Consider the following 10,409-nt stretch of genomic DNA (forward strand, 5'->3'; position numbering starts at 1 on the left):
CTTGCTCCGCGCAGAGGCTAGAGGCCTTTTTTCCCTGCAGCCTCGCCGACACCCCCGCAACCCGAACTTGCGCTTGGGGGCTTGGCAAATGCAATAAGAACTACTCGTTCAGACACGGAAATGAAGAAAGCCCCTAGAGGAGTAACTCCACTCCCCCAGGGGCTCGGGGGCTACACCCGGCGGGTGCGCTCACGTGCACCCACCAGAACCTCAAAAAACAAACCCCAATTCCTACGGGGCAGGTTTGAACCAAGCCTTGGCAAACCCTCCGGGGGAGTACAAGCCTCGGCAAACCCTTAGGGGGAGTGCACGCACTCTCCCCGAGGCTCGGGGGCTACTGTCGGGTACCTTAGAATGGGGTACCCCAAGCAAAACGTCAAATGGGTTGCCCAAGTCCCATCTAAAAAATAATAATGATGATAAGAGCAAAAGGATAAGTCGTGGGCCCCTCCCCATCGCGACCAGGCCCACTGGGTCCTCCTCCTCCTCGCCTCGAGCCCCGAGAAGGAGGTCTCGACGGCCTGGCGAGGCTCCCCAGGGAGGCCTCGGTAGGAAACGCCGTCTCCGCCTCGCCCGAGGCTCTCCACAGAAGGCCTCAGCAGGAGGCGCGTTCTCCGTACCGCGCGAGGCCTCTCGCGCGGAGCCTCAGCAAGGAGCCTGATCTCCGTCTCACGCGAGGCCCCATTCTCCGTGTCGCTCGAGGCCGGCTCGCCTGTGGTCCGTCGCCCCCCGCCTCGGCCGACCCTCCCGACAGCTGGTCACGTCCCATTAATGCTTTCAACCACTCCCGTGATCTCAGCCGGACAGCGGCTCAACATCACAGAAAGACCGATGCGACCCGAAGTCGCATCAGCACCATACCGGCCAGGACAGGGCACGGCGGGGATTACCGGCCACTGTGTCCAAACACTGTGACCACGATCAGCCGCCGTCAGCGCCTGGGACAGGATGTGGCGGGGGTTACTGGCCACTGTGTCCTACCACTGTGTCCACGATCAGCCGCTCGCTCAAGGCCTCAGCGCTGTACACCAAGGCCTCGGCACTGTACATCAGGGCCTCGACAATGTTGGGGTCCGCGCCTGCCGAGACCCCCCACTGCAGTACCAGCCTCGGCCCCGACCAAGTTTCGGCCTCGTGCATAGTCCATCCACAGCGGCTTATGGTCGCCACCACGTCCACTCCGAGGCATTCCTGGGGCTTCCACGACGCACAGGACAGGAGAAGGTCCGACGCGACCCGAGGTCGCATCGGCACCATGCCAGCCAGGACAGGGCACGGCGGGGATTACCGGCCACTGTGTCCAAACACTGTGACCACGATCAGCCGCCGTCAGCGCCTGGGACAGGATGTGGCGGGGGTTACTGGCCACTGTGTCCTACCACTGTGTCCACGATCAGCCACCCGCTCAAGGCCTCGGCGTTGTACACCAAGGCCTCGGCACTGTACATCAGGGCCTCGGCAATGTTGGGGTCCGCGCCCTGCCGAGACCCCCCCACCGCAGTACCAGCCTCGGCCCCGACCAAGTTTCGGCCTCGTGCATAGTCTGTCCACAGCGGCTTATGGTCGCCGCCACGTCCACTCCGAGGCATTCCTGGGGCTTCCACGACGCACAGGACCTGATGGAACGACCACGCCGCCCCAGTACTCCAAGGATGGGCCGCTCCGACAACCACGCCGCCATAGGAACAGGCCACAGGGCTTGGACATGCCGTCCCTGCCGGCACGACGCCGCATAGTAATACATGTACTGCCCTTGTCCCCCCTTCAACTATAAAAGGAGAGGACTTGGGCCACTTAGGGGGGACGCCCGGAGAACACACACACACGCACACCTTCCAGCCGCTTGAGAGCAACGTCTCAGACGGCCCCACGACACCCTGCCGAGACCTGGGACAAGTTCCCTCTCTCCCTTAGCTTGTAACCCCCTACTACGAGCACTTCGGTGCAAGGAATACAAGTTCTATCCCTCAGACTGGACGTAGGGCGCCGATTGCCCAAACCAGTATAAACCTTGTGTCTCTTTGCATCACCATCCGGAATCGGGAGCACGCAGAACAAATTCACTAGTCGGTTGAGGACCCCCCGGTCCGAAACACCGACAGATAGTAGTAGAGAAGTATATAGGAATCTTATACTCACCAAGTGCCTTGCCTACTAGCTTCTATCTTTACTGCATTGGAACTTCAGTGTGTCGCACTACCTCTTTATTTATGGTTACCCCCCGCTAGACCTTGGTACAGTAATTGGTATAGCGAAGAACAATCTATTCAACAATTACTCTTAGCCATAGCTTTCCCTAAGGATATTAATATGATACTCTAGGATACTTCTGAGTGAAATACTACAATGGTGTTTTAACGCGTTTGCATAAAATAACTACTTGAACATAAGAAATACCAACACTCAACATCAACGTATCAAGCAACCTAGTCAAAAGCAGCCCAAGAATTACGATAACCAATGTCAACAACAGTGAGACAATAAGACAACCCCTGCAACAACGAACAACATAAGGCATAGGAGGTCAAGGCGGCCAAAGCGAAGGGCGAGGAGGTTGAGGGCAACAGAAAGACCGGGGTTGGGAGGTATATTATCACTTTTGTGGCTTAGGCCATCGCCACACAACTAAACAGTGTATCTGCTATGAAAAAGGCATGGAGTTCAAGGAGCAGCAAGCCTCCCCAAAAGAGAAGGAATAACACAAGGAGATCTTATGGTAAAACTATTTTGTTTGAACTACAAATTAGAAGGCTAGTAACTATTTTGCCTAAGATTTTGAAACCTAGATTTAAAACAATTGGTTTGGTCATGATTAGTTATGCCTGGTAGATACAATCTTTTGATGAGATCTTGTCTTTTAGAATAAATGCATTTCACACTATGTTTGAAATTTAGTTTGTACTAAAGTTAACCTAAAAATGTTAGAACCAAAATTTTTAAATTTTAAACCTTGACCTTATGACATATGTTTTTCCAAATAAGAATTTGAAATAGCTAGGTAGAGTTTGAACTCAAATCCAAACTAAGTATTTTTCTTTTCCTTTCTAAATTTAAGTCAATCCGCTCTCTCTTTTCCGATCTTCTAAATATGATATTGCAACAATCTAAAATTTAGTTAAACTTAGTATAGTTTAAGTTACAGCAATCCAAAATTGATTATACTTCAGGACGGTGGGACCGTGGGAGTAATATAGGATAAGTTGGTGTGAAGTCGTGTTTTCTGCCTACCTCTTCCAGAAGACCCGAAGTTCACCAAAACTAGGAAACCCAATTAAGCTGCGGAAAAAGTAGAGCTCAGTAGCTCACACAGTCACACGTCTGAAACTTGAAAACCACGCTCGCGGCCCGGCCCGGCCCGTATAAATACATACGACCCATTACCAAAGCTGCAGCTTCGAGGCCTCACCCACTCCCGCGAGCCCGCAGCGATCCATCGCATCAGCCATTCATCGCCGCGGGTGCAATGGCGGAGGCTCCCACGCCGCCGCCGCGGAAGCCGAAGCCGCCGATGTCGCGCCTCCTGCGGGTCTCCCTCAAGTTCGTGGACTGGGTCACCGACGCCACCCGCCGGGCAGACGGGACGCTGAACCGCTGCGCGCTGTCGCTGCTGGACCCTCGCGTCCCGGCCATCTCCTCCCCTCGCCGCGGCGTGGCCTCCCGGGACATCGTCCTCGACGGCGCACTCCGCCTCCGCGCGCGCCTCTTCCACCCGGCCACGAAGGCGGCGAAGAAGTCGACGGCCTCCGTCCCCGTGATCGTCTTCTTCCACGGCGGCGGGTTCGCGTACCTCTCCGCGGCGTCCGCGGCCTACGACGCCGCGTGCCGCCGCATCGCGCGGTACGCCTCCGCGGCGGTGCTCTCCGTCGACTACCGCCGTGCCCCGGAGCACCGGTTCCCAGCGCCCTACGACGACGGGGTCGCGGCGCTGCGCTTCCTGGACGACCCCATGAACCACCCCGCGGCCATCCCGCTCGACGTCTCCCGCTGCTTCGTCGCGGGCGACAGCGCCGGCGGCAACATCGCGCACCACGTGTCCCGCCGGTACGCGTCCGACGCCGCCTCGTTCAGGAACGTCCGCGTCGCCGGCCTGGTCGCCATCCAGCCCTTCTTCGGCGGCGAGGAGCGGACGCCCTCGGAGCTCCGCCTGGACGGCGCCGCGCCCATCGTGTCCATCGACCGCACCGACTGGATGTGGCGCGCGTTCCTGCCGCCCGGCTGCGACCGCACCCACGAGGCCGCGAACTTCGCGTCCCCGGCCGCCGCCGCGGGCCTCGACTCCCCGGCGTTCCCGCCCGTGCTGCTGGCCATCGGCGGCTTCGATCCGCTGCAGGACTGGCAGCGCCGGTACGGCGAGGTGCTCAAGAGCATGGGCAAGGACGTGCGGGTGGTTGAGTACCCCGACGCCATCCACGCCTTCTACGTCTTCCCCGGGTTCGACGACGCGCGAGACTTCATGGTACGCATCGCTGAGTTCGTCGCCGAAAGCCCCGGTGGCGGAAGTAGCGACTAGCGAGTGATCAGAGCCGCCGGAGCTGGAGAAGCAGTCTGCACTCTGCAGTGGTCAGGTGCTTGTCGCCGTTGTGTCATCGTCGTGGCATGTACGGCAGCGAGGTGTTTGGTACAAGTGATGTGCCGTGCCTTTGTGCTGTGGGCTGTGACGTTTTGGAGGATGTGGTGTTGTGCTTACGTGGTTGAGTGAGAGTAGAAAATGTGTGTGATTGTTATTGTTACTTTGGTAAGTTTGGTATGCTATGTCTGATGAATGATGTAAATTAGTAATTTTTGCTAATCAAGTTTGTGATTTCGTGACGCATGGTGTCTGATGGGGACTCAATCCTACCGGCACTAGAAGATTAATAATGAGGTTAACCACTTTAAATACATCCAGAAACAGATACAGTGGTTTTGACTATTTAATCAGCACTGAGGTTGGAGCCACAGCTTTGTTGAAGTTATGAAGAAAAAATGCAGCGAAAGCTCCACAAGAATGGTGACGGTGAACCAATCAGCAGCCTAATGGACCAAACATACTCCCTTCTTCCTGTAATACATTGCATTCAAAAAAATTTAAGACATCTCAAGAAAATACTCTAAGGATGCATGTATCCATAGATTAAACCAATTAAAGATTTCTCCTCAAATTATAATTTCCTTTTTAACAAATTGTGCTAAATCTGAACTACTCCACGTAGTATAAATTTTAGAAGTCATAATGCACTCTATTTTATGATATAGGGTGTCAGAGGTATGGGCCAGGGGTACCTGCACCGCTCATATATATAACTACCACCGAGCTATCGGTCCAGCAACCGTCAAGGAGGAGGCCCGCAAGGGCTGACGCGATCAACCAACGTGGAGAACCAAGGTAGGCGTATCTGAACGATGGCGATGATCAGTCTGTTGTAACAAATTAGGAAACAATGTGTTAGCCCGATCGCCCTCTCTGTAACCCTACCTCTCCTTCCTATATAAAGGAGGGTAGGAACCTCGGGCTGGGATCCAATCTTCCACCTATTCCATCCACCTCGTAGCTAGGAGCAACAGCCCCTATAATTGAGCATATGAATACAAGAGCAGCCGCACCACTGGAGTAGGGATTAGCGTGCACCACGCCCCGAACCAGTATAAATCCTTGTGTCTCGTGTGCTACCATTTGATTCTGTCTACGCGATCACGTTGCTGGATATTGCCAGAGCAAAACAATCTGCCAGTTGGTGTGCCAGGTAGGGGCCTTTCGCGTTCAGATTTGTTTTTGTGTTTCAGATGGGAATTATCTTCGACTTCGGTGACGAACCAGAGAGGATTGCAGCTAGGCACGAGGATCGTCTTCAGCAAGCTCGACTTCATCGCTAACCGGTTTGGGGACCTGTGCCTGCAGGAGCCCGAGCCAACCGAACTGGAGAGGAGCAAGTCGCTCCTATATCCTGAGCTTTCACCGCCACTTCTCGCCGAACCCGGTCAAGAGCCTAGGCTCAACGTCACCCTCACTGCTCAAAATATTCACCCTCAATACTCAGAAAATCCACTTCTATGATGATCAGTTTTCGTCACTGAAGGAGCCAAATTCATCATAATTTTAGTTTTATTGACGAATTTATGACGAAAAACGGTTTGTTATAGAAGTCGCGTCATTCTTGCAATTCTATGACGATTCTAGGAAATCGTCATAGAATTGGATAGATATATGATGAAAACTAATCGTCATAGAACTGCTTTGGCATGTGTGGCCGGGGGGCAGCCACGCTGGCGGTTGCTTCCGTTGGAGATGCTTTCAATGTGTACCTGCTATAGCCGGTTGCATTGGAGATGGTTCGGGTACGTGTCACCTTGTTATTGGACAACGTGGCTATCTCTGGTTCTTGCACGTTTCAGGTCTTATTAAACAACGTGTTAGGCCCCTGTTGCTTCCACATGTCTGTTTTATATTGGCACACGTGTCGTGTTGCGGTTGGGTCACGTGTCATTTCTTCATTGGACCATGTGTCATATTTTTATTAGTCCACGTGACTATTTCTTATTCGACCACATGTCGCGGTGCTGTCCGTCCATGTTTTGTTTTTTGATTCGGCCACGTGGCTTGACAGTTTCCGTCCATGTGTTGGATTTTTATTAGCCCGCGTGCCGTGCCATGGCTATTTCACGTGTCATGCACTGGTTCGTCCACGTGTCATATTTTTATTTGATCACGTGGCTTGCCCAGGTTCTACCACGTGCCCAACAATCAATTCATCATAAAAGTAATTCAAGATCATCACTGCTGCACAGATTGACTATATAATTATTTGAGGATGTCTACATAACTATTCAGCATGATATCAAATACAACAAATTACTGTTTACACATCAGTAGCAACCCGCTGATAGTTTTACCATATCAAACCTGGCACACGAGTACACACATCAACCACAAATGTTCACTGCATCAAGCCAACAGAGTTGATGACTGAGAGTTATCAGAAGAAGAGCCTGAAAGTGCCATGATATCCTCACGTAGCTTATTGTACTCCTATTGCTGTATCTTGAACTCCTCAAACTCCCTTTCAGTTTTTTCTGTCTTCCTCTTCAGTTCATCCACTTGTTCGACAAGGTTAGCAAACTTTCCTATTCAGCAACAAGCTGCTCCCTGAAGCATTTGCACTCCGCCGATGTCTCTGTTCTGGCGGAGCTTGTTGGGATACCCACATTCTTCAAAAAAGGGTGTTGCCGCTGACCTGGGAGTGAACCTGGCCATGGGAGAGGCAAAGGACCGTTGGGAACAACATAACACTTGTCATTGGTTCGTACCCATCAGCAACAGGTTCTGCTTGCATAGTTTCCATAGCTTCTGTGAAATTCAAGCAATAAACATTAGGTTACAGATAGTGGAAGGGGACTTTAATTAAAAACACAAGAGATTAGTTCATAATAAGTAATGCAGGTTTCATATTGATATGGATTACGGTACTGTTTGGATCTTGGCCACACATAGCCACGCTGTGCCAAGTTGTGGCGGTGGCGAGGTTTTCATCCGCCACACTCTTGTGGCTCATTCTCTACTGAGTAAAGCTAGTGGCAGGCCTCATTTAAGTCAGCAACCAAACAACTGCTCCGGTTCCCGTGGCGAGCCACAGTTTGTGGCGTGGCGGCCGATGGCCCTCAACCAAACACCCTCTACATAAGCACAACGCACAGGTACCGATATGGATTACATACTACAAAATTCAAGCAGTAAACAATAGGTTACAGATATGGATTACATATGCACAATGCACATGTATTGTAACTTCAAAATTAAATGATGATACCAAATTTAGGGCCCCTTTAGTTTATAGGATTTCCAAAGAAAAAATGTAGGAATCAGTAATCCTATGGAATCAGCACCGTAGAGGCCTTGGGTTCACAAGAAGAAATGGGGTAAGGAAAACCATAGGAAAGTTTCCTATCCTTCAGCTTTCATAGGAAAAAGAAAGGAAAAAAACATTTAGTGAAACCTCATTGTATTGGTTTCCTATGTTTTTCCAGTACAAAACCAAACACCCCTTCTAACAAAATTCCTCTGTTTTTCACACGCATTCCAATCATATTCCTGTATTTTTCCTGTTCCTACGTTTTTCCGATCCTGTGTTCCAAAGGGGGCCTAAGGCTCCAGCCACTATTGCTTCTATTAACAGTGCACATGAGTTTCTGTTTATACAAAGGCTAGAGTAACAATAAAACATAACCATCACTTACAAATGATTGCAGCTGTACAAGCATAGGAGTGATATCCTATAGCCTAGTGGCACTTCACTTTTGTACGGTTTTGCTTATTCTTCTCAAATCCATGAGTCAACTCTCCAGGTCATGTTGACTTCACTCTCTTAGGACTGCCTTCCTCTATGACTGATATCAACGCTGCCTTTTGTCCTGCAGATGGACCCTCCTCTGTGGCTTCTTCGAACCGAACACTGAAATTGGAGAAACAAATTTAAGCAGGAAGCATATACAAATTGCATTTGCTATCCAGACAACAAATCATTAGCATTGCTATCTAGACCCTCCCACCCCTCGGCCCCTCCAGCTCGAACTCAATACAAGGTAGAACAAGCACCTCAACTGTAGGGGCCACTGGTTCATCTTGTAAATCTGTATATGTTTCATTTGTATCACCAAATCCCTCAACGACCACCCCTGGTTCTTCCATCTTCCTATGATTCTTTGTGACTTGTGCCTCCTGCTCTTGTTCAAAAGCAGTTAGTGGATGTTCATCTAGATTATAAAGGTATTTATTAACTAAAGCTTCTAGTGAATGTCAACATAACAGAGAGCAAGAGTATGCAAATAAGCGGCCTAACTAGTAACTACAGCTTATACGGAAGTCATTAATCCAATAAAGCACATGTCAGCTACACTCAACTATAGGAAATATGCAACCCCATCGCTATCTACATATCCCAGGTTGAACCACTACAATACAAGCACACATCATAAAAGGAATTTGGGTACCTCTTCCTCCACGTACCCTGGCTATGCTTCAGTCGTTGGCACAAGCCGTCTTATCATCGTGGTCGTGGAACTAGTGTGCAGCCGGACATTGACGAAGGGGTACTAGATCCGGCTCTAGCTAGGGTTCGGATCCGACTGGTCGTGATAGGTACCGAAGTAGGGGATCCAGATCTAACCTATACCATCGTCGAGGCAGTCCTTCCACCATCAGCTGACCTGCTGTCGATGAATCAAAGGGGATCTAGCTCTAGCTAGGGTTTAGAAAGCTATGAGAGAGGGTGCGTAGAGGGGGCAGGCTAGAGAGTGGACAGGATGACCATGGGGCTAGGATTTGGAGCGAGAGGAGAGACGGTGGTAGTTGGAGGATGGAGATGGAGGCGAAGGCAGGAGACGATGACTCCTTGCGCATTTATGTGGCCATCACAGTACCACAAATGCCCTTGTCTGAAATCGATGGCATGGTAAACCTAATTTCCGCGTGGAGGGCAAAAGAGAGACATCTAATTTTCGGTGCGTGTTGGCGGCACTACTCGACATGGTGCGAAATTTTTGCCGAAAATCAAAATTTTGCGCAGGTAGATCTCCCCTTTTGTTCAGGGCCCACCAACACTGCAAAATGGAATCCCGAAAAATGGACAAAAGAAACTCAAAAACTTATGGCTCCTTTGGAATGGAGGAGAAACAGAAATTTCGAAGGATCCAAATGCTATAGGAAAATAATCCTATGAAGCCCTTTAGATCGGCAGCTTCAGCGGGAACCCTGGCTCCACCGCATGCAAGTCCGCGTTTGAACTAAGGTGGGCAGCAGCCAGGGCTAACGCAGCCCCATGGCAAAGGCCATGCATCACTACCTCCCAAATCTGCGCTGGTAGAGCACGGACGCGCTCAAGAAAGTTTGGCCCCACCGGCAGCACGGACGTGGCGTTCAGCTGCTCCATGACGGCTGAAAGAGCAAGAACGAGAAAACCATACCAATTAATAAGGTGTGGTGCCACGCAAAACAAGAAGATATGGAAATGACAATGCCTTACTAGCGAGCTGTGCCTACGCTTAACCTGCTGCGGCTTCGACCACAGCTGTCTCCCTATCTACTATGGCGAGTGCCGTCTCCACAGTGGAGAGGCACGACCGTAGCCACTCCGCCTCCCGGTTCTCCACGTGTAGAGCTTACCTGGTCACATCTAGGTCCCGCACCATCATCTCCTCCCTTGGACGTTGTCGATGAAATATCATCGACAGTCCTCCGAGGGCTATCCCATGAAGGTAGATTGATCGACAGTGGTGCGTATAATTAAGAACAAGAAGGCAACAGAGACACAAGACTTAGATAGGTTTGGGCCGTCCGCACGACGTAATACCCTACTCCTGTGGTCTGTTGGTTTGTATTGGCTATCATATGATATTGCGTGTGTTTTGAAGGGGGTCCCCTACCCGCCTTACATAGC

The 10,409-nt window shown here is 50.9% G+C and overlaps 1 protein-coding gene across 1 annotated transcript; it reads left to right on the forward strand.

Moving 5' to 3' along the window:
- The first annotated feature begins 3,238 nt into the window (after nucleotides 1-3,238).
- On the forward strand, nucleotides 3,239-4,803 carry LOC136484733 (probable carboxylesterase 18). Its single transcript, XM_066481678.1, has one exon. It carries the CDS (start codon nucleotides 3,464-3,466, stop codon nucleotides 4,508-4,510), a length of 1,047 nt encoding a protein of 348 aa, XP_066337775.1. The 5' UTR covers nucleotides 3,239-3,463; the 3' UTR covers nucleotides 4,511-4,803.
- Nucleotides 4,804-10,409: the final 5,606 nt, after the last annotated feature.

Source organism: Miscanthus floridulus, chromosome 10, assembly GCF_019320115.1.
Source record: "Miscanthus floridulus cultivar M001 chromosome 10, ASM1932011v1, whole genome shotgun sequence".
NCBI lineage: Eukaryota > Viridiplantae > Streptophyta > Magnoliopsida > Poales > Poaceae > Miscanthus > Miscanthus floridulus.

Coding starts and splice junctions, on each gene's coding strand:
- LOC136484733 (XM_066481678.1), top strand. CDS start 3,464: ATGGCGGAGGCTCCCACGCCGCCGCCGCGGAAGCCGAAGCCGCCGATG.